The sequence below is a fragment of the Poecilia mexicana genome, unplaced genomic scaffold (genome assembly GCF_051168715.1).
Source record: "Poecilia mexicana isolate PSO_F unplaced genomic scaffold, ASM5116871v1 scaffold_13, whole genome shotgun sequence".
NCBI lineage: Eukaryota > Metazoa > Chordata > Actinopteri > Cyprinodontiformes > Poeciliidae > Poecilia > Poecilia mexicana.
The window spans coordinates 18,084,605-18,109,755 of record NW_028263382.1 but is presented as its reverse complement, the minus strand read 5'-3'; the positions used below and the strand labels follow the sequence as shown (position 1 = coordinate 18,109,755).

At 39.9% G+C, this 25,151-nt stretch overlaps 1 protein-coding gene across 1 annotated transcript in view; it reads right to left on the bottom strand.

Annotated features, from left to right (window-relative positions):
• LOC106911892 (kin of IRRE-like protein 3) overlaps positions 1–15,504 on the bottom strand; it is a 121,750-nt gene extending 106,246 nt beyond the window's left edge. The window contains exon 1 of the mRNA XM_088011825.1: positions 14,586–15,504. Within this exon, the coding sequence (XP_087867951.1) occupies positions 14,586–14,628 (43 nt within the window). The 5' untranslated portion in view covers positions 14,629–15,504. The remainder of the gene's footprint in view (positions 1–14,585) is intronic.
• Positions 15,505–25,151: the final 9,647 nt, after the last annotated feature.

Sequence of the window (25,151 nt, the reverse complement as noted above, 5' to 3'; positions counted from 1 at the left end):
TGTTGCAGAACCTGGTTATGCACCTCCAAACTTTTGTGACTCAGCGCAGATCACTCGCACCACCTTTCACTTAAAATTGTCGGTTCAAAAGGTGCTGTTGCAGGGCAAGTTATCCTGCACCGGCATTTATATGATCTCTCTATGACGGCTGTCTTTTCAGAGACAGCCGAATGTACGAGTCAAGTATAAAAGCCGTACCGCTTGCTTGACTTGCACACGTTAAACAAAAACTTCCAAAAGCGTGACCATAAAGCCTGAATTAGTTTCACTTTAAGAGGCTCACATTGAGTGTGCAGAGAGACTCATATGAGTGCTTATCTTTGTGAACAAACTATAATTTGTGTCGTGTGTGTTGACATCTCACACACGCTCACTCATTATTTGTTGTCACATGGTTAGTTCTGTGTCTCTGCTTGCAACTTGATAAAATGTATGTAAATGAACCTCACTAGTTAAGTATTCCCAATGTCTTGCAATAACAAATTACTATCTACTCATAGTTTCAAATTTCCTGTCAACTTTTCACATTTTTCAACACTGGTGGACTTCTCTAGAGGCCCCTACCGCTGGGCTTAGCATGTTTTCTGGGGGAGACCCTGGATAGACTGTGGTCATAAACGTTATCACTGATGTTATCGGCAACAAGATTTGGGTAGACTGTGCTATTTTAATCATTGTCAGCTAAGGGGTCCAAAGTGTTCCAAGAAAAGATTCCAAACATAATTAAACCACCACCAGCAGAAAAACACACCGACTCAAAGCAGGATGGATCAAGGCTTTTATGCTCCAATTACAGCTGAAATTGAGACTTAAGCAATCAGACGACAATTTTACGATTTAGTCCAAATTTGGTAAGCCTTTGTCAACTGCAGCATCAGTTTAAAAAAAAAGCGTATTTGTTTATACAGCTGCTACTTACTGGATATTTTATCTGCCCTGGACCATTCCACATAAACCCAAGAGATGTTAATGTATGAAAATTACAGGATGCCTGCCATCTGGAACCAATCATCATGTAGTCACTGATGTTACCTTTCTTCCCCATTCTGATGATTGGTTTGATCTGGAGCAAATCTTCATCACATCTTGATACTGAAATGCATTGCGTTGCTGCTGTATGATTGGCTAGCTATTTGTTGTAATACGCAATCAAACAGATGTGTCTTATAAAATAGTCAATGAGTGTATGTGATATCAATCCAACAATAACATACTTTCATAGCAGAGAGCAATTTGTGGGTGAGAAATGCTCACAGTACCAACTGATGACTGTTCTTGGTGGAAAAAAAAATCTTTCTACATTAAAATAATTTTCTAGGCTTCTCAAAAGCAGATGGACATTTCTGGCCTCTCAGTCTTCCTCGGGCGCTGTTGTTTGACGGATGCCCAGTAAAAGCTGTACAAAGTGCATGTCATTTCTCTCACAGGGAGCCTTGGAGGAAATGCAATCACAAAGAGACTTTAAAATCTTCACTTTTTCATTTCCCAGCTCAGGATACTACCTGTTTCTGTGGTTTCTGTCCTGCTTTTTTGTACAAGGCAGTGGCTGCCTTTTTTTAGATGAAAGACACTTGTTTGGCTGTCTTCAAAGAGTCATAGAACTCTAAAAGTCACTTGTACTGCAGTGCTGTTCAGTCTTCATTTTATATCCAGTATGGAAGTGATGATCAAAAGGGTCTGTGTGGAGGGAGAAGCTAAAAGATGTCTGGTTTTGTAGTAAACAACAAATACCAAATCCCAGACCCACATGAGGCTCACATTAAAGAACTGTCCTTCATCCAAAGTCAGACATGAACTTGAATATAAATTTAGCATAGAAGCGTGGGAGCTGATTTTGGTGGTTTGTTTTTAAATGAATATAGTACAAATTACATTTAAATCATTCAAGCCATACACGTTTCCAAATTCTATGTCATGGCCCATTTAGGAGTAAAATGTAAATGCATTAAGAGAGTCTTTGAATTAAGACTCGTAGCCCACTCCATGCCTTCATGCAGGATGGAGCATGCCCATATGGGGAATTCTCTTCAAGCAGAGAGAGATTCAACATAAATTTATGACATAGTTTCTTCACATCTGAAATAAGGCTGTACCAGAGTTTGTATGGCTGCTCTGAGCAAATTACATTTTTTAATGAAAGCCCTGTTAATAATTCACAATCATAACCTAGGGAAAGATTAGGGGCCGTGTGCCACGGGTGAGGGGAGGGATTCGTTGGGACCCTTGAATATCCCACTGTGAGCCTCTGGATGCCATGCTGCATTTTTAATACCGGAGTCACTCTGTGCTGGGACAAAGGCAATGACTCGTCCCCAGCAGATTATAGGGAAACATACATCAAAAGTCATCCAAGGGTATTTTTAAAACCAATAATGGGGTAAATAACTCTGTTAGTCTGCCACAGGCAAACAGCACTTAGTCTTTTGGAAAAAACCATTGAGACGTAGTTTGAGCCAAAGCTGTTTGGAGTGAGATAGGGAAACAATGTAAAGTAATAGAATTAGCGTGCGACCAAAGTGAGGAATAATCACATTTGTGCTTGTTTGCACAGACGCACAAATTCTCCACTCAGACAGCAAATACGCTGGCGTTAAGGATTAGGGCTGCAAGACACAGATATGTTTTCATTTTTGACAAGAATGCTCTCCCTTTTGAGATTAATTTTATATTTTCCTTTGCTGGTTTTGTTGTTCTTTATTCTCCTCTCTCTCCCCTTCCTCAAGAGCTCTATATCTTTGTTTACCTTGGAGGACATTGTGTTGTCATTATCATCATCTGTCCTGTATTAAATAGTATTCAACGTAATGTAGGACAAAATCTTCAAGACTTCCTTTCGGCGAAAAAAGATCAAGACGTTAACCCTTAATGTTTTTTTGTTATCCTTCATTAAGTTCAGGAAATCTTTTTATCACATGTTCATGCTGTTAGAAGTGTGACATAGGCCAATACTTTGGCAAAAATAATTGTAATATAATAACATATTGATTTGATGAATTACACCATTGCTATCAGAGATCTTATGTTTTATAAAAGCATTGCCCATGAATAGTTCATAGAATAAGAACTGCACTTGACATGTCTGCTATGTAGTCAAATATATATGCTGACTACTGGCAACGTATCTTAATTTAAAACCTGTGTAGCTAAAACAGTGTTGCACTACTGTAGCTGTGTGTTTTTACAATTATGCAGGTTTAGCCTTTACGTTTTCTATTACTATTATTATTTTGGTGCTTAGTGTTGAATCTGGGTGTTGTGCATTTGGCATTGTCCTTGTGTCCAGTGTTTTTAAAAAGCAATGACTAACAGACACCCCTCAAATAGTCATGACTGCACGTTTACCATTAAATAGCCTGGTAAAATCCAGCTCCTTGTCCTGCGCTATTTGCTACGTACATATTGCATGGGCTCTCGGCTGTTGAGAAATGATTGCTGCCTGGTGGCAGGGACTTTGTTGAAGTTTTAAATTTTACCCAATCGCTAACATTCGCCCGTGACATATGTAATGTCCCAAACCGATGTTAAGAAGCATACTGGAAATTGTCTGCGCTGTAAACAACCGTTTTTCACTGCAAAGAGAGAAATGCTGATCCAAATGAGGTGGCTATTAATGTTAATTCAAAATCTGGAAGTGCGTCCAACACGGACAGAATGGCTTTGTTCACTTCCTCCCCAGCCATTTGCTAAAACTACAGGCAGACTACAATTCTAAAACAGCGCATTAAAAAAAGCAACATCATTGTTCACAACTTCTCCTTCTGTTCACTAATTGGCCCCATCAAATATCTACTGGAGACAATCCAAGTCAGAAGGGAGAAACCCAGTCTTTGCTGTTGGAGAGATTTTTTTTTTTTTTTTTTAACAGCAGAATTGTACAGGAAGACAATGGCCAGCAGCTAACAATAGTGACCTCACTATTACCAACTCCACCCCTTTCTTGATATATTTGCCAGAATATATATATATACATACACACACACACACACACACACACACACACACACACACACACACACACAAACAAAATATTTGGCTGTTTTACCTGAGTGTGTTGTTTAGAGAGGACAAGTATGGTGGCTATGGTGGCTAGACCATCCCATCTTGCCTCATCTTAGTTCTTTGTTCTTTACAAGGAGATATCCACTCAGTTGTCATTAGATGAGCCCTTCTCTTGTAACATTATAGCTTTGGAAGAGGCTTCAATAAACCGGCATAGCTTTTAGGGCTCTCTTGCTCTTGCCACTCTAATCCAATCTCTGATGTGGAGTCTGTTCATCATCGTGCACCGCAGGCATTCTTTGTGTCGCTGTGCTCTAGGTTGTGCAGGAAGTAATAGATGGCCTTGCCCTTGGTTCACCTCAGGGTCTTCTGATTCCTCTTCAGCTGTTTGTCTTGAGGTCATCCCAAGTGGGTCAGAACGGTGGTATTTTGATTTGATTTAATCAGGTTTAAAAGGTTAGAGGGGCGCAGAGTTTAAAGGCGTTTACCCTTCCCTGGGCTGCGAGCAAGTCCTCTGCCATTTAGCATTGGGTAGCGGCCAAAGGAAAAGTGCAAAACTGAAATGACTTTTGTGCTCCTTTGTGATTTGCACTAATGTCCCCTTGGGATTGAGCAATGACCACTGCGAGGTCCCCCAGGATGCCAGCCAGAATGAAAGTCCTGCCAACAGATTTGAAAGGATTGCAAATCATTTAAACTCCCCAATGTGCATTAGCATTTTTATTTTCATTGCCAAGGCCGGCCTCCACAATATTAAATTGCACTTGATAAAATAAAATCAGTGAGTGCAAAAAGAGCTCCTCAACCTCAAAAAGAGTGAAGTGAATATTGAAGTGGTGACCAAAATAATTAATTATACAGTGATGCAATTTATTTACTCGGGTCTCTGACATCCACTTGAACAACTCAACTGATAAAGAAAGAGCCTCTGATGACAGCAGAAGACTTTTTGAGGTATGCTGAGGCAGAGACCCGTGGCAGTGAAAAAGAAAGTATGGATTGCCGTTAGTTGATCCTGCCTGTGACACCAAATTATTACTATGCCATAAAATAGGCAGTGTATTAAAGCAGGCAGAGTGAATCCCACCTTTAGTATACAAACAAAACTCATCACAAGCGCTGGGTTGAAATCAATTCCGCTACATTCTTACATTAGGATACATTAAAAATTAAGATCAATACAATTCTTTATTTAGAGCATGTTATTGAATCTACTTTTAAAAGTCCTCTCTCCCTGCTCACACACCCCGGGGTTTCTCATCTGTTATTGTGCTCTGACAGATTGCTAGTTGGTAATGCAAGGGAGGGCATACGATGTATGCATGCACAGCTCTTTCTTTATGTTGCTTCTGTTAGATGAAGCCTTGCTTAGTAAAAGTGCATAATGACACAAAGGAGGAACAACATTTCCCTCATCCATGTCAAGGAGTCTGAGTCACGGAGTGTTTACGACTGGTTTAAAACAACAAAAAGACAATTATAATATGGCCTGGTGCCAGTCATTGCAGATGTAAAAGAGTTTTGTTGAAAGGGTGGGTGGGTGGGGGCAGGGGGTGAAGTTTCTGGCTGCAATGGACTTGTGAATGGATCTCTTTTTTTTTTTTTTTTTTCAAAACTGCTTAGGTCTTTTAGTGGGACAAGCAGGTGGCTCAAAGCCCCCTTTTTGGCATGTGGGAAAAAAACTGAACAAAAAAAAGTGCCAGTTATAGACATTATTCTTTCTCAAAGCAAGCACCTCCCTCCCCTCCCCCCACTGCCCACCCTTGGCAGATTTCAAAAGTTTGGCACGGATCAAGGGTAAGTTTGTGCTGCTATTGTGTCAGATGTGCTTTGCTGAATAAAACATCTTTTGGTATCGGTGCCAGATCAAATAGCCTTTTAAAAAAGCTTTGGCTCTCATCATTGGTGTCTGGCACCACAGAGGGAACAGTTTTCTCTTTCTGAACCCCGCCGTCCAGCCGTGCTTCGCAGAATTAGGATGTGAAAATAGATGCACAAAAGTGAGGAGTAAACGCGGGTGACTGTTTCACACAAGGATGCTTAACAACTGCTCACGCGAGTGGTCTTTATTATATTTGAGACAGGAAGCATACATCAGCCTCCAGATTTGCTTACAAATGGAAATGCTTCACACATTATCTGCTGGGAGTATTTAACGCTCACTGTTGTGGTAATGACAGGCAGGGACACATCGGCATTCACTAACAGGTGAGGGGCTTCTGCCATCTTATATGCTGCTTGTACACATTATAAGGCTTATTTGCATTTATATTACGATTCAAGGTTTACAGCAGTAATTGTGAGAGCTTAGCGAACGTGCACGGATGCCACACATCCACACACATACGCAGTCAGTGTGCATGTGTTAAAAATCTTCAGCATGAAAACACAGAGTGAGAGAAGCCACAGTAAACAAGATGGGGAAGCGAATGAGCAAGAGGATAGAAGTTCGTCCAAGTGTAATATTGGGCTGTCCAAGAAACTTCCTTACAAACACCAGGAAGTTGTTATCTGATCGGCCACCCAATTCCTTCGGTGCCACCTGCACCGAAGCACCACATGCATCTTAGGGCTTTTCGCTATCATGTCGATGGATTGCTTGGCTGGTTCTCAAACAAATGTTTAGAGCACCAGTCGAGTAAACGGCTCGACAGAGGTAGGATTATTGAGCTGTTCCTCGCTCGCTTGTGATCTGCACAGATCCCACACCATCCATGAACAAATTGAACAAAAAGGCGGTAGGAGAGACCATAAATGTTGTTCATTCCTAGAAAAGTCTGCTTGGGTACGTGTAGAATGCTGTTACATTTGTAGGAGGCACAAAAGTGTCTGCTTTAAAAATAAGGACGCAACCAAGAACGCTCTGTTTTACCACACATTATACATAACTGACACGCAGTCAAATTAAAACTTATGTCATTAGCATTCACATGTTCCATGCTCACTTAGCTTTCAAGGAATAAATGTGAATTTTTTCCAGTTTTATCACATTCAGAGGAAGACATGACAGCTAAATTTACATTGGGAAACTATTAGTTATGCTGACAAAATGGAGCTAATGGGTTAACCGCACACCTGAATCACACTTTTAAATACCTCACAGTCGATTTATACTTGGCTCTCCTGCTTACACGGTTTCTCACATTCACTATACCCCGCCCTCCTCCATTTCTCTGGCTTCATTTCTTGTGCCTAACTGCTTAATTCCTCATCCTTCATCCACTAATCCCACTTCGTATCTCGACCTGCATCCTTCATTCCTCCTTTCCTACCACACACATTACTCAGATCCTCAATCTCTCATTTTTCTGCACATCATCCCTGATTCTTCATTCCTCTTTTTGCACTTGCATGCCTTTTTCATCCAAAACTTCTCATTCCCTCTACATGAATCCTTCATTCCCTACTGACTTCATTCCCTATCCCTACCTCCCTCATCTTCAACCCTACTTCCAAAATCATCATCCCTCTTCCCAAATTTCCTTCTTTATTCATCTCAGGCTAATTCATCCTTTATTCTTCAACCCTCCCAACTTAATCCCCCATTTCTTACCCTTTATCTTTTGTCCATTCACCCCTTATCTGTTATCATTCATTCCACACTGCTATCTTTCTCACCCCTACCTTCTCCAGCCCTTCCCTATACCCCCGTCATATTTTACCCCCCTTATCTCCTAATCATGCATTACCAATGAACCCTAACTTCTACGTCTGTCGTCTTATTATCATCAATGTTACCCCCAACACTGCCTGTCCCTTCTTTCTTAATATGTATCCTTCATCGCTACCTCCTAATCCTTCTCAATCTCTTGCTACATTGAGTTATTATTAGGTAACAACTCAATGTCATTTGAGGTAGTCTTGACAGGTGAGAGATTAGTGATGAATCCACCAAACTTCGCCAATTTTCCTTGACAATGTCCAACAAGCTCCTCAAAACAACCTTTAAAAAGGCTTTAAAGTGGAGTAGCTCATGTGACAGCATGAGCATGTTCAGTTCCTCCTTTAAATCTGTATAAATATAAAATGATATAAAAATTAGAATGTTTTAGTCACACATTAATCCCCCTAACCTTCATTAAAATTTCGAAAATGTATGTTTTGAACTGTTTTGTTGATACTAATAAACACACCTAAAAGGATTTACATCAAAATATTTCCAAATTAGCATAAGAACGCTTTAGTCCTGTTTTAGAGTGAAAACCTTGTTCTGTTTTTATATATATATATTATTATTATCACCAGTCCTATTTACGTATTTCAGATTACAACCTCATAACCTCATGTTCTTATTTTTCTTGTCTGTTTTGATGACAGATGTTGAGTCATGGGTGAACCTCATGCCAGTAAACAACAACTACTGTATTAAAAAAATAGGATTTATGGATTTTCTTTATTTAGATACTATGTTCTGAGGGCTTTTTGCATCTTAAATACTTCTATACAGCACACCTGATGAAAATGGGGACTGTTGAAGGATATGGTAGTGCTGAATATGAGGCAAAAATTAACATTTCAGTTAAATATTTTGACAAAAGACTTACTAATGTGCCAGCAGGGATTATGACAGGAGGAACAAACTCCTTGTTGTGGAAATGTCTGAAGTTGCTTTGTGTTAATGTTTGAAGCACCTGTTTTCCACAGGCAATCACAAATGCTAGAAGCAAGATATAAGAAAAAGAAAAACAAAAAAGAAATTAACCACAGCTGAGAAGGTGCTGGATTAGTAGATAGGAGAACAAGCGTGTTTAAAACCATCAATATCTTTCTTCCGACCTGGCTGATCCAGTATTTTGAAAAATAACACACTGTGATCCACCACTATCCTCCTAACAACACCTCCCTCTCCCCAAACCCACCCCGTAGCCGAACAAACACAGCCCTGTGGAAGCCCTGTGGACAAAAACATAGTGTTTTGTTTCCTGTGTGTTAAACTGCAATTTAGAAACCAGTAATCCTTGCCATAATCTTTCACCAAATCCTGACCGGGGTTACAGAGGGCTTCCACACTCTTTTTTTTTATTTTTTTATATGTAACAGCTGAGCTCGCCTCAGAAAAGAGACCAACTTTTTCAACCAGTTTGCAGATAAAATCTCAGAAGGAAAGAGATTTGACAGCAAATAGCTGAGAGAAGAGGTGCAGCTGCTACCCTCGCCTTCACAGGTGACCCAGTGATCACAACGGCATCTGGTTGAATTACTTAACACTGCCGCCCAACAGACATGTAATCCGGGATAATGCCCTTTTGCTGAGTGCTCCAATCTGGGTAAATTCATCCCTGAGGAATGAGATCCAGCAGCGGAGTCTCAGGGAGGGAAAAAGAGAGAGGGAGATGAGAAGAGGGCTTTGGTTTGATTGGTCGGTATTAAAGACAACTGCTGGCCTGAAAAGAGGGTCTTCAAGATAGATAATGAAACATAAGAGTAAACAGCTTGATTTTGTTGACTGACTGAATAACAAGAAGCAGTTTTCCTGGAAGAGTTCAAGTTAATCTTTTTTTTTTTTTCTTTTCCTCGTTGACCTGAATCCTGACAGACCAGAATTGAGGCTTTCATCCACACTGCTGTTAGTGGATAAACCCATATATTGCTCAAGCTGAACCCAGTCAGCGCAGTGTTATATGATCCCTCCATTTACTCTATGACCAGTATATTCTTTCAAAAGTTTTATCTGCCATCGAACAGAGCAGTCTTTTTGATTCCTTTTTCCAGAGTCGTCTAAATGCAATTGATTTTCCTTTGAAACTGCATCCCTTTGAATGTCACCCGGCTCCTGACAAACATTGGGACTTACAAGTTCCAGCTGTCCAACGGCAGCCTCTAAGATTATTTATTCATATGTTTACTTATTACCATAAATATCCAACAGGGCTCAGAGGGATTACAGTGGGCTTAATCTATCGTGGCACAGAAATGAGCAGGGGTCACAGCGACTGAGGTGATTTAAGCTGGCTAGCCTTGATGGGACATGCAGCACAAACAAGAAAACAAACTACATGCCACTGGGCTCCATCATGAGCTGATGACATCATGTGTCACTCACTGCGTGGCTGTGGTGCAAGTTGGGAAAGTCATAGTATTAAGGCAAGGATGTGTTTTTATACGTCCTATGGTGCATGATAACTGTTTTGAATCCCAATACTCTTTTCTAAAGCAAAGCATTTTAACATCATTTTCTGGCTCTTGCCTCTTAAGGCCAAGGCTATTGAAAAGGCAACAAAATGTATCCAAGTTTTAAAAATCCAACATAAACATGGTAGGTAACGTGGATCCCTTACTTGTTAATATTTTTAAAACTTCCCATCCATCTTGCATCCTTCCTTGAAACTGGGGAATTTTATCTTCTTTTTCTGGTCCAAATCTGGGACTGGTCAGTCAGAAACTAAAAATCTGTTGTTGTTGTTTTTTCCTTTTTTTTTCTTTTTCTGATCAGTGAATGCACCATACATATGTGCTACAGGATCACACTGACAACAAAGGTCTTTTAATGTGGAAGTTGAGGGAAGAACCCTCAAAGTTTGTACTTTCAGTGTCAGTGAAGAGTTAAAAAACGTCAATGAAAGTGTAAAAATTATTTGAAACTTCTAGAAAGAATACTGGGACTGTCCTTTTAGATTGACATAAAGCAAAGTGTGCTGTTAGCTCACATTGCTAAATATACTAGCTGTACTAATCTCATGGAAGAAAAGTTAAAATGTTGAGCTATAGTAAATTTCTACGTTCTCAGTTATGCCAAAAATAATCTGTCTTGTAAAAAGAGAAAAATGTTGGCAGGTCAAGGCTTCACAAAATTTAGAAACTTCAGAAACTGGCTCAAAAATCTGTGTGCACTTTGTTCTTTAAAACAAAGAAAAAATATAAAACTTGGACTAGAAATAAGAGTACATGGTAGTTTTTTTCTTTTTTTTTTAAGAATGTTTTTTTTTTTTTTTTCTTCCCATCAATAAAAATCCACATCCAAACACGACATTGGAAAGACATTTAATTATTCCTCGGTCGAGAAATATGTATCAAAGCTTGCTGAGGAAAAGCGGATTTAGAGTCGTCAGACAGCACTTAATAGACAGCAGTAAATGAAATAAGGGCTTTTGGGGGGGGTTCTAAGACACGCTTTTCAGGACTAAGAATCAGCTTAGCTTGGCCGGGTGGCAAAGTCAGGGGTTCGTTCTGACAAGGGATGGATGAGGGGGTGAGAGATAATGAAGGTGGTGGAGGAGGACAAGAAGGGACAGGCGATCTTTAAGAAGATTGAGTTTTCATTCCTGTGCAGCCACTCTGCCCCTAGTGGGCACAGCTTCTGTTTAAGTCTGCCTGACTAAATAATAAGCCAAGGAAAGCTGTGTGTTCTGTCATTAAAAAAGCGGATTCAAAGCACTTAATGTGACAACATGCAACTTTTTCTGTCAATTTCCTTCTAATTCACAAACACATAGAGCAGGAGTTCTTCTGAGCCTTTTCCTACTACACAGGTACTACACAGGTATAATGCTCTCCTATAACCCCCCCCAATTCACCCACCAAAACAAGGCACTCAATCCCTGTCATGGCAAATAAATAAAAAAATTCTGGGGGGAAAAAACAGTCAAAGGAAAGAAGTGTAAAACGGGGAATGGAATAAAGAGCAAATAGCAAAGAAGTGATCCTCCGCAAGGTGAGGAGAGAAATCACGACACCGAGAGCCACGTTAAGAGTCTGAGATGTTGCAAAGATTGGAAGATGGGATGGAGGTGGTGGTGAGAGTAGGTGGATGCTGTAGTGAACAAGTTTGGCCTGAGGTGAATGTGTTCCTTGAGACCCATCTCCATGATCCTCCCGACTGGTGCTGTGTCATCTGTCACAGGCTGGAGAGGTGACAGCACAGAGGGAAGGTGCCCTAGATGTGCTAACAGCACACGCTCGGTCTGGGGAGCAGATCGAACACCTTTCCCTGTCCTTATTCTCTCCCTTCGACATGTTCATTTTGGGCCATTTATTTCTCAAAGTTACGGGAGGAAAAAAAAAACAAAAAAAAAACAGCATTGTTCTTCTCCTTATAGACTGAATCCTCTCTCAGGTTCTGTTTAGATTCCACACATTTTTCATGTCAAAATTCAAAACTTTGTATCTTAATTTGCCAGAGTTCAAAGTGCATGGAATGGAAAGTATGGATGAGACTGGATGAATTTAAGGCTTTAAGCATAAAACATGAAAGTCATGACAAAAAGGAAGGAAGGAAGGAAGGAAGGAAGGAAGGAAGGAAGGAAAGGAAGGAAGGAAGGAAGGAAGGAAGGAAGGAAGGAAGGAAGGAAGGAAGGAAGGAAGGAAGGAAGGAAGGAAGGAAGGAAGGAAGGAAGGAAGGAAGGAAGGAAGGAAGGAAGGAAGGAAGGAAACATTAATGGCCATATGGATTTAGACAATGAGATGGGAAACACTCTTTTACTCTGTTTTTGTTTATCATACTGATCCAGCCTGGGAAAACAAATCAATTTCCACGTATTTCCAGACTTTTTCTGTCTGAATAAGAACCCCCCTGTCTCCTACTCAGTCCCTCATTTTCACACTCTTCGTGGCTGTCTCACAGGACAGCTGCGCATAAGTAAGTATATGACTGCTTGGACGACAACTCTCTCTTTCCCCCTGTTCATAAAAACAAGATTGTTTCTTTTTCCCCCGCAGCTTTCTGCTGACACCGGCTCGACACATAAACAGAGCCGTAATTTGTACAACAGAAAGCTTTGGGGAAGCACTTCTCCTTCTCCCTGGAGGCATGCAAAGAGACGGTTGGTTGTTATATCTTGTTTACCTGGTGGGGGAAGTGATATTTTATATTATGGTAATAACTGACTTTGCTGAAATGCGCCGCAATCCCATTTCAGTCCAGTTGCAGCAGTTATCCCATTCCAGTTAAATGAGATACGGTGTTAGTTGTTCCCAGGACTGGGACTAAACCTGTGATAATATGTGCATGAAATTGTGATGTATAAAGCTTAATAAACTAAGGCAAAATGCGCTTACATAAGTAAATAAAAGCATCAGCTTCTGAAGTCCATTACAACTATAAATGAGCACACGCTTTCTCTCGACTGTATAAAGCAGCAGCAGCAGCAGCAGCAAATTTAGAAGACGCATAATAGAGTGGGAAAAAGGAAACCAATGACTGATCATGTATTTTTGTGACACAGTAAGTGCAGATGGTGCAGGAAGAGTTGATGGTGAATTCAGGGGGACCAGAAAGCAGCAAAGGAAAAACACAAGCGCAGCTTTTGAGGTGCAGAGTGTGATGTTCTGTAACTGTCCTGCAACACTAACTAACTCTGGCCAACCTCACACTGTCTCGATACGAGGAATCCAAAGCTGTTCATTTAAAAAGCGATGCTGAGCAATGCTTAGAAACTCCAGCAGCCCCCCTGGCCCCCCGTCAGTTTCAAATTGATAAATGATTTCCAAACCGTTTCTACATAAAACTTCAGTCAGCGGAAAACATACTCTGAGTAAATTGGTTGTGTTTTATAAGCAATGTTCTGTGTTACAGACGATAAATCAAGACGCGGAACAGCTGAAGTCAGCGACGGAGCAAATGATTTGTTTACCGAGTGTTATGTGTTGCCGCTGTTTTAGCAGCGTGCACCCGACTGAGTCGAAGGCTGCCGCGAAAAACGTCAACAAAGTCACTGCAGATTGAAGCAGAAAGGAATTTAGCCTGCTTTCAGTGATTCCTCCGGATCAAAGGTTACATCTCTGTCTGGAAAAATCAACATTCCTTCAGACCAAGCGGGGGCGAGCTCGACAAAGTGGTTTTGTCATTGACCCTGACCCCAGAGAAGTGCAAACCGGAGCCAGCTTGCTGCGTGTCGGTGTGTTGCCGCGAAGTGACAAACACGCCGCTGCCTAACTCAGCCGTCCGCGCATCGCAGGTGGAGAGTTTGACTGTACTTTGGTCCTTTTATTCTTTTTAATTTCCCCTTAAGGCAACCACCTGGTGGCAATCAGGGAATACAACTAATCCATCCTCACTCTATCGACCAAAAGACTGTCCAAGAACAAAAACAACAACAGACACAGTCCGAAAGGCTCGAGCTGCCAAGCTCTAACCTCTGATGCTCTGTTAACTTTTTCAGGCTCCATTCTTTAAACCAGACCCCCCGTAGCAGGATTCAACGGGGAGGGGGCTGTCAGCTCAAAACAATGTGACGAAGGAGTGAACGCTTGACTGAACCCGACTGGGGTTAAAGGGCTTCTTTCTGTGTGTGTGTGTTTGTGTGAGAGTGTGTGACAGGAATAATAAAGCCACATAGGAAGTATTTAGCCTTTCAGTGTCTGAAAGCGACACAAACCCCACATGTACAAAGTGGCACCTCCATACCACAGGATCCACACAGACATTTTCCCTCCTGATTCCCTCCTCTCCTGTTCGCATCCGACATCAAAGTGCACATGGCAGTACTGTGCAGAAATCCGGTCAAGAGAAACACAGAAGGCAACAAGAAGCTCACACGTCACAGCAAGAGATGAAGTCAGAGGACAAGGCTCTCAGCCAGAGAGTCACACAGCCATCGCAAGCAAGGAAGATGACATAAAATTAGCAAGTTTATCTGGGGAAAACTTACTGTGTCCGGAGATCCACAGGAGCAGGAGCACCCAGGAGATCATGGCAGGGGAGATTGGAGAGGTCAAAACCTACGGGAAACAGTAGGCGAGTGTGAAATTGGAGTTGGCAGGCACAAAGAAATTGACAAGATGAGACAGTGCTCCTGTGCGCTTCTGGACGATACTACAGTCCCTCAGTGGCGTCTCCTCTTTTTTTTTTTTTTTTTTTTTTTTTTTTACCAGAGGAACGCTGTTTTCTGTCCTTCTCTTCTTCCGCGTACTCTTCCTCTTCTCCTTCTCCCTGAACGGCTCTTTGCTGTGTGTTTGACTCTTCAGAGTGGCTGGGTGCCCCGATCCGCCTCACGCTCTCTCCTCTGCTGATGTGAGCTTGTGGACTTTCTGCGTCCTCAATGCTGACTTTCAGAATACGCACGTTCACTCTTCCTCTCTCGCTCGCACTGTTTTGCGTTCCCCATCCATTCTCAGTCTCCAGCCCTCACTTGCCCCCCCCTTCCCAACCTCCTCCTCCTCCTCTTCTCTCTTTCCTCTCCCTCTCTTTCTCTCTTGCTCATCCCACTTACAGCACTCACAGCAGTCAGTGGATGGAGCTCCAGACTCCTCCCTCCATCGCTGCCTCCCTCTCTGCCTCTCAGCCTGGCTGTCTGGGTGGCAGTGGCTCAGTGAGAGACTGGGGTCCTCGCTCTGGGAACCAGAGTTTCCATGGGAGAAACGGAGAAGGAGAACCTCAATTAGAATAAGAATAGCAGTGAGACCCCTGTAGCAACAAATAACACAGACAGCAACAAAAAGGGCATTTTTCCCTCCTCCCAGTTCAGACCCTGGCTTTATGAGGGGTTTCTATAGACAGAGCAGAAAATTTGGCATCCTTGTGGTTTGATAATGATCACATTAGCATTCCCAAGAAAGGCCTTTGTTGGTACATAGATTCTTATTGGGGGCAAATCAGATTCACAGGCACTTTCTCAAGGAGCCAAATAATAAATTAATTAAACGCTAAAATGCACATGCAGTCAGTAGAAACTATGTCAGGTTATGCCTTTTAAATATTTTATAAAGGGCATTTTTTTTTATTTATTTGGCCATAATTTAGGTCTAGTGAAGTGCATGCATAAAAGAGAACTTCATGTTTCTTGAACTGCAAAATGCCATTCTGTAATACTGAGCAGTGGAGGAACTTGGAGATTAACACACATGGATTAATTACTGAAAGTCCAAATTAAAAGTGTGTCCCATCACGTCTGTGTTCCTTTTAATTACTGATAATCTGTCAGAGTGATTTTTGTTGTTGTTGTTGTTGTTGCAGCAACAAAGAAGATGGATCTTTCCACAGTGTTGTGTTTGCTTTACACGCAATCCAAAGTAACGGCTTAACATAACGGCAAACCAAGATGACAGAGATGGACAGGAAAAAAAAACAAAAAAAAACTTCTGCATATAACTGTCACTTTGCAAAAACAGAGATTGACACACAGGAGTAACAAAATGCGTAACTCCTCATTTAGTTTTGTTGTACTTTCATATGGACCTTCCAAATTAAAACAGGAATATCATACTACATACTCATATTACTTAATATGCATGTTTATTGAACAGTAAAAAAAAGACAGTATTCCTGGGGGGAGGGGGGGTTCAATACAGAAAAAAAAACAGATGTACAATAACAGCAGACATGATTTTTTTTTAAGTGAGTAAGAATAGAGTAGATGATTGTGCAAATGCCAGCATATGTAAATACTTATTGATTTTGTTGGGAGCAGTGATGGTTGTAAAATCTGACAGCTATGGGACGAAGGACCTGCGATAACCTTGCTGACTTGTATGGCAAGTTTAAGAACTTGAAGATTAGATTTTTTTTATACGTCTGCCTCAGCCTCAACTGTAGATGTACTGTAATAGCTGATTGCAACTGTTTTCATTCACGTAGAGAGCTTAAAAACAGGTGGATTAATTAAAGAACAGTGTGTTTCCTAAAACAACTGAAAGTGGATAAGCGGCCCAGATGTGAAAATCAGTTAAGAAGAAATGTATTTATTCTCTGAATATGTTTTTAAAAAAATGTATGTTTAAAAACATGTGCTGAGCCACCGAACCTTTCCTGCTGACTTGTTGACCCTAATGTGATAACTTTTTAAACTTTCTACTGCAGTTTGCACATAATTTTGGATTCAAGATTCTGTTGGGATTATGCCTGTAGGACATGCTGCTTTAAATAGTCCTAAACCAGTTGAGGAAGATTCAGTGCAATGGAAGTCTGATTTATTGTTATATTTTATGAATGTACCATTAAATCTATGTGCACCTCTACCTTTCTATTACTCATGGTCGTATAGGGAAAGCTGCTAGATTTCCAACCAGTGCGTTTTCAACACAAACACCTTAGCAAATAAATATGTAAATAGTAAGCAGTAATAGTTTGACGTCCACAAAACATTACTTTGCTATTAGATGAAACCTGGATTTATAGCAGATGGGTTCACAAAAGGATGACGTTTCCCTCAGATTCTGCCTCAGGACTTTGTTTCGCATATTGTATCACTACATATTATTGGCAGGTACAGTAATAAAACTAGAGAAATGTTTATGAAGACCACTTTGATCAATTGCAAACATAGACTTCTAGAAGCAAAGTATTTAAAAAAAAAATAGTGGTTTAACACTTTTTCTTGGTTCTAGATAAGCTTATGCTGAAATAAAGGTAAGAGTTTTGTTGTTGTTGCATTAAGCACCACCACCTAGTTACCCAAATAACCCTTTGAGTATAATAAAAAACAGAAAAACACCTGTTTCCCAGACTAAAAATATACCCTGTCATAGTAGTTAGTAATGGCCCATTTTGCATGTTGTTTTAACTGTACAATTTATCGGCTTTGTAGCTGCTTCTCAGTTCAAAGTAGCTCCACTGCTCATTACCCATATTCCCAGCACATTAGGCTGTTAATCCACAGCTACTGTAATTAGCACCATGGAAGCCAGCTCGATGTCATGTTTCTAAAACTAAGGATATTATGCTTGTTTTTTTTTTTGTTGTTTTTTTTTCCAGAGGGTAAATGAAGGATGAGGCAGAGGTGACAGAGATGAAAGAGACTGTGAATGTATTTATTCAAACGCAGACAGCAGGAACAAGTGCAGAAGCTGAAAATCATTTATCGTTTAAATATTCAGTTTATGAAGGTAGAGAGATGTTGGACGTCTATTTACTCGACCAGCCACCGGACATCATTACGAATCACGAGTAGGAAATGTAGTTTTGTTTGTGTCGGAGCTCAGACAGACAGCTGAATTAGACAATTCAGTTGTCCTTCTTATATGCATGTTTATAAGATCCTTCTTGCTGACGACTTGTTGATTTGTGTGCTAAGATTGTTATTTTCAGTCTTGAAGCCTTAATGTTGCAATCTGTTTGAAGTTATTTGTGTCTAAAGCTGTGTTTGAATGCACCAAAAATCAAGCTATGCACTCATATCTGTGTTCCCCACCCTTTTGTTTTCATTTATTTCTCATACACACTCATTCTGTACAGACTCTGAGCAAGGACTGAGCATTTCTTCGAGTTTTTATGACTATTTGTTCCAAAGTAGCCTGTAAGTCTGGACCTGGAAGACAATCCCTCCAGATCAAACATCAGACACCCTCACCCATTCTCAGATTTAACTCGGATTTCTATTCATTTAGTTAAAGGTACTGTAATGACCTCTAATAGTTGCATATTTTACACTGCACAATAAACACAGGATGCAAGAATTTTATACAAAACATAAGTCCTTGCAAGACAAATATCCTCATCATAAAGACTTTTTTAAAACATTTAATGTAAAACAGAATTTTTATTCTGTGCAATTATTTTTTTTTACTTTACTGCAAAACTTCACCTGCAGAAATTCAACAGCACAGATTAGGTCTATGGTGTATATAACTATGACTTACTTTTCCATATTTTACCAAATAACAGCTTTTTTTTATTCGTTTACTGTGTTATGTTTTTGTCTTGTAAAAAAAAGACTTTGAGCTTCCTTGTTACAATTATTCTATACAAGTAAACTTGACATGGAAAGTTTATTTACAGATAAAAATATAATTCAGTTTCCCTGAAAATTCAAATAAGTTCAAAATTCTAATTAAATATCAACACCAATGGAAAGCAGTTGCTACCAATCAAACAGTGACGTTGTGGTCATTAAAGTGGGTGAGGGGGCTTTTCCTCCTGGAAGCAAGACGAGCTCCACTGAGTTTGGACTTAAAACGATGTAGTGCAGACCAACACCTGCACATGGCATTGGTCCCAAATCATTCTAACAACATCTCTTGTCTGGAGCAGCTTAACACAAGGAGGGGGACATTTGGGGACATTTGTAGCTCATGTACTGGATAAGTCTCTGTGTGTCGTGGCTTTTGTGGTTATTGCGTAATGGCCAGCCCCACCTTAATCCTCTCAATTCTCATGGACTGACTGTTGACTAGCTCTCCAACTAACGGGTCGGGAAAGACTCTAGATCCTGGTACATTTACTCCATAGATAGCCTAGAAGACCTTCTGTATAAGCTGGCGGCGGGAAAGACGCATCTAGCCTTTAACTGCCTCCAATCCAAAAGCTATGGCCCTTTTCAATTATTAAGCCAATCAACCGAGTAGCTCTCGCGGTTGCATAACCTCAACAATCACTTTTGTTAATGGCAAATTTAAAGCATTTGTTACAGACCAGATAAAGTTTAGTGGCTCGACTTGAACCCCAGGGTCATTATTTATTCATCACCAAAGAAACCTACGACGCCACCATCTTCCTAGAACCATTGTACATAGATTTTACCATAATTCAGAAGCAACATTACTAATTCCTGACTCAGAATTAATTTCAATGTCCACAAATGCCAACAAAATTTAATATGTGATTTTATTAGTAGCTTAAGCAGGCTTAGGTGACAGCTTAATTCAAAATGAATCACCAATTACAACTAACAATTTTAGATATCAATCACCATCACATTATCTACCCCTTCCTTATCCTGTCACTAGATTTTCTAAGAGGCTTTGGGGAGCAGTCCAACTCATACCCAGTAGACGTAATGTCCCTTGGCAACAGAAATGTTGAAGTTCTTGGTCAGAATCTTGTCTTGACGAGACAAAATCCCCTTGAAATGGAACGAAACAGATCTAGTCCTTTTTATCCTTTATAATATCATGATAACCAAAACTTATTACCGTGTTTCCCCGATAGTAAGACACCCCCGATTGTAAGACGTATCGGGGGTTTCAGGGGGGTCGGCTAATATAAGCCGTACCCCGAAAGTAAGACATACGTCTTACTTTTCGGGGAAACACCTCTCATCTAGCTGCGCGACGCCTCCTGCCCACGTCCGCGCCGCCCCCCCTCCATACGTCACCGCGTCTGCCGCCTCCGTCTGATCCAAATGAGCGCCGCCTCCTGCCCACGCCTGCGCCGTCCCCCTCTCCATACGTCACCGCGCCGTCCCCCTCTCCATACGTCACTGCCGTTAATTTTATGGTTAAAACAAAAAATTAGACAATTTTTTTCCAATATAAGACATACCCCGAAAGTAAGACACAGTGGGGCTTTTGGGGATAAAAAGAAAGTAAGACACTGTCTTACTTTCGGGGAAACACGGTAGTTACTCGCATTATAATTTTAATATAAGTTTTTACAGATGTTTTCTGAAACAACCACTGGTTAAACCAATATTAATTATTGGTTTAATTATAAGTTATTAATTGAAGTATTTTACTCTGGGTTTTATCCAATTACTCAAAATGTTTAGATTTTATCCGTTAAACCTTTTATGCTTTGAAACGGGAGTAGTCTGAACTATTTTTCTACATATGCAGGCTGGAAGCTTCCTTTCTCTTTCTTCAGGAAATCTGCCCTTCCTGTTTCATGAAACTCTATCGGACTATGATTTTTTATGATTAGATAGAAAAACGAAGAATTAAAGCAAAGTTTGAAGGCACAACAACAACAAACACAACCAGATCAATTTTATTACAGTCTCACTCTGCTGTTGGGTCTTGATGTCACTTGTGTGATTAATTTTAAAAGTAACTATTTCTACTATTAAACTAAAATCTCCAGCATGGGGAAGTGGGATGATCTCGGCTTTTCTCGACACCCCGTCCTCGAGGTCAGACCTTTCACATGCTGGGAGCCCAACACCCTCCTACAGATCTGCGTCCTGCGTCCAGATCCCCTGGAAAGAGAAGATGGTCTTCTGGGATTTGAAGATCCTCCATCGTCACAAAAGACTCAGCAGTCTGGGATGTGAAGATGCAGATCCTCAGTCGTCACCAAGGCCTCAGCAGTCTTCAAAACGCCACTGTTCTTTGACACTTTGTTAATCTCTCCCGTCATTGGCTCAGCTTTCCATACACATGAATGGTACAGTAATGTGAGTGGCCACTTCCTTTGGCAATGAGCAGGTGTTATCGTCTGTCTGCTGGGCAACTCTCGAGTCAGGAGTCTACCCCATGATTGTGTAGGCTGTAACATTTTTTTTTTTTCTAATTTAATGCCCAATTTTCTATTAGCTTCATGTAATGTTCAAATTTACTCAAAATTTGAAAGCAGATTGTCACCAGCTGTAAAGCCATAATCATCAAAAGGAACAGAACACTTGAAATATGTTGTGAATAAACCTGCATTTCTTCTGAAATATCACTTAAATTAAAAAAAAAAAATCTGAACTGTACTAGAGAAAATAGTGCTTTGTGAACAAAGGACCTATAAGACCTAAATCAGCTTATGAAGTTAGAAATAATTCTTAAATGTCTGTGTAGTTTTATCCATAAAGGTTGTGACTTAACAAGAAGCTGTGTTCATTTTTATTATTAAAGAAGTACCCAACCAGTCTACAGTGCTTTGCATCGGCACAGTAAGCACTACATTTTGGTCTAGTCTTTTCATATCAATTTAATCCATCCAACCGGCCTCCTAATCTAATCAAAGGGCCAGTGGATGACAGGTGGTCTTTTCATCAGTGCACCTAACAAGTACACACAACAATAACATGACTGCAGCCAAACAAGAGGATAACAGAGTTGTACTCTGTACAAAAAAAAAAAAATCATGATGAGTGGGGGAGAAAGAAAAATAATAACACTGGAGATTAAGTACTCAGAGACTGAGGCGGAAGGGTAAATGAGGTATGCGCGCAAATAAATGCAAATGTACAATAATCGTAAGTTTTTCTATAGGATAAACCTTAGCCTGTTTTTTTGTTTTTTTGGGGGGTTTTTTTAATATCTGAAGAATTTGGACATATTTAAGGATTTTTGAATCCGATCCAAATCCTTTGTTGAAATTAGATGAACCCCAAGTCTAAAAGGTGCAACTTGATCCAAGCTGTTTGTGGATTTTACTTTGTTCACAGTGACAACATAATTCAGTCAAATAAGTTATTCCACTTTTTTACACAATAGAGGATTTGTAAATTATAATGAGGGATGTAGAGTACTGTGTATTTACCCTATTAAAAGATTTCTTCCATAAATGTTTCACATCATGAAAAAAAATTTATGTTAGACAAAAACAGTTGAAATCATTTAGTGCTTTTCACAGCAATGTATATAAAAGGATAATATAGTATTAAATTCACAAATTGCATAATCCTAAATTACATCAGGGAGGTGTAAGGCATCGTCTTGTACTTGACATAATCATAATCAGATTCAACTTCCAGCTGTGGGTTATTCTGCCAGACAATAGATTTAATGCAGTTCATGTACATTTAGAGGTCATACTGAAACTCTTGCATCACTATGACTAATGCTTTTCATTTGAGCATGAGATACTGTGCACTGTTTGTCACGTGGCATTTTCTTGACAATTTGTTCACCATGGATTAAAAAACGGATTCAAAAAATAGATGATCTATACTTCCCATACTCTTAAAGTATGTGCATTTCATATGAACAGTTAGCAATACCTTTGTCATAAATTACTTAAATATAATTGAGCAATGGAGAATATGAATGTCACTGTGTTTACAATAACAACAAAAATAATAACAATAATAGTGCTTATTAATTATTATTATTATTATTATTATTATTATTATCAAAAATAATTCTGAAGTGAAACCATTTAATGTAGAAGGAAATATTGTAATATGTTACTTAAGGATTTTGTATATTCCTTGATCCAAGTGCCCCATAACAAACTGATCTGCAGCAGAGAGAAATCTGCTTCATGGATCAATATATTTCAATTGCAGAGATCCGTTTTTGTGATTAGTCAGCTAAGATTTGTCCTAGTTTTTATGCACTGCGTCTCAATTAATTATTAAGCATCCATGTGTTTCAAGTTCATATAACACTGACTGACAGGTTTTTGGACCCATCATGTTGCTGGCGACTTCATTTGCTTCCTTCTTCCTCTGCCTCTATTGATCACACATAAGATATGTGGTCTGGAGACATTAAGTAAGGATTGTTTCATTGCTGAATATTTATGTCATGGATTTCCTAATAAAGTGCAATTCCCTCACAGTGAAGAACTTGCACCACAGATCGTTTAATGCTGTGTACACCATGGTCAAGGAAGAGAGGAAAGCTAAGCCTGGACTCCTGAGAAAGGGTTTGATTAATCTCAGGAGCAGCTTTTCTGTGAGAATCACAATTTTTTTGATGCAGTTTAAAAGGCATTCAAGCATTTTGAGAAAAAATAAATGGTATACAATTTCTTCAAACTTTGAATGGATTTGCCCATTTGCAGGGCTAACACACAGACATGTCAGTGTCTGACAATGACAGACTAAACATTTTTCTGTTTTAGGACAGTTTGGATCATTACAACTATCTCGTTACTCTTAATGCCATCTATACACAAGTACATTTTTGTTATAGAGAGGTTCTGAGAAATCATTTGTTGACCGGAATCAGATCATGTCTTTTGGGTGCGTTCACACCAGCCCTGATTAGTATGCTTTAATCAAACTCTAGTTCGTTTGTGTAGAAGGGCCATTTAGTTTGGGAAGGGTGAATGCACAATCAAACTCGGACCAAAAGAGCAAACTCGGTCGACAAACCTACGCCCAGTTCGGTTGACATGAAATCTGGCACTGTTCAAATGCATATGTGGATGCAAGCGGACCGGAGACCGCTCCAAAGCAGGAAGCAAACTACAGTGCAGGGCATTCTAGGTCAATCGAGCCAAAATGTGCATGTCTTGCACTTCAGGGACAAAATGCTTTGTGGTTTTTTACTAGAGGCAAAAGAGAAGTCCAATGATTTATATCATTTTCTGCTCTGTGGGTTAATGGGGATGGACTAATTGCCTCGCTTGTTTGTAGAACGTGGTGATAGTCATAACAATCATCAAATAGGATCAAATATTTCATAAAGGAGCCATAGTTTAAATCTTAAACTAAATTTAACAGCGGCAGTTATGCAAATTTAATTATTGACCAACATAAAAGAAAAATTCACTTAGTCCTCATCTTTACAGAACCGATAGAAATCAAATTGTTTATAGATTCATGTCCTACTTATCAAAACATCAGCAATTTTCCCAGCTTTAATTTAAGCCACATTTTGTAGAACTCGGGTAAGAAATAAAGGCCCTACAACCATTTTTGTGACCGATTCCTGCTCATCCCATATCGGAACAGTTTGGTTTTGTGTACATGACTCAATGCACAGTAATGCCACCTGCAGGAGCTGGATGGAGATGTCTCATGCCACCCCACACATGTTGCCCATATCAGAAACCGCCACTTCAGTGTAATGTGAAATCAAACCACACCAGCTGAAAATGTAGCAAATGTTGTAATTTTGCCCCCCAATCGAACCGAGTCTACAGAACTATCATGTGAAAATGCACTTGGAACTCCTCTGCCATAATTGATGAGTGACACGTCTGAAACCTAAAAAAAATTATATTTATCTGATTAGTGATACGTCTATATTCACCTTTTGTGATAAGCTGCTTAAAAGAAAACTAATTTTTATGAAATATTGACGTATTAAGGGGATCATTCAGGCTACTGAAGAGCAAGGGGGAACAAAATCTGAAGTAGGTAGTAGAAAGTTTAACAGTACAGCAAAGTTACCTTTTTCTCCATTAGGAAGATGTTGGATCTAGTAATATTAGAAGCATTTAAGTTAAGCTTACGTCAGGTGGTGAGATGTACCTCTTCCACTCTTTGCTTCCAAAATACCTCAGTCCACTCGGATCAGGACGTAAAAACATCTGGAGGTGTCTTGTGGTGTCTGATAGAATGTTGCAGCACGCAGTAAATGTTAAAGTAACAACCACATGAGAGTCGGTAGCATGGTTTCTCAAGTATTTTACTGTGATATCACAGGCAGTATAAAGATACTTTACTCATCAGGTGTTGTAATGTTATGACAGATGAGAGCCAGAATAAGGGGTGCATTTATATGCAAGTCCCCATGTCAAGGCACAGGATTAATGACACAGAGCATTTCAGTTTCAATGAAGAATTCCAATGGATCTTATTTATCCAATAATTCCTCATGTCAGCATGTCAAAGCTCAAGGAAAAGTATGGCAAAGAACCAGCTTCTCAGTCATATAGTTAGTTATATCTGGGTACAACA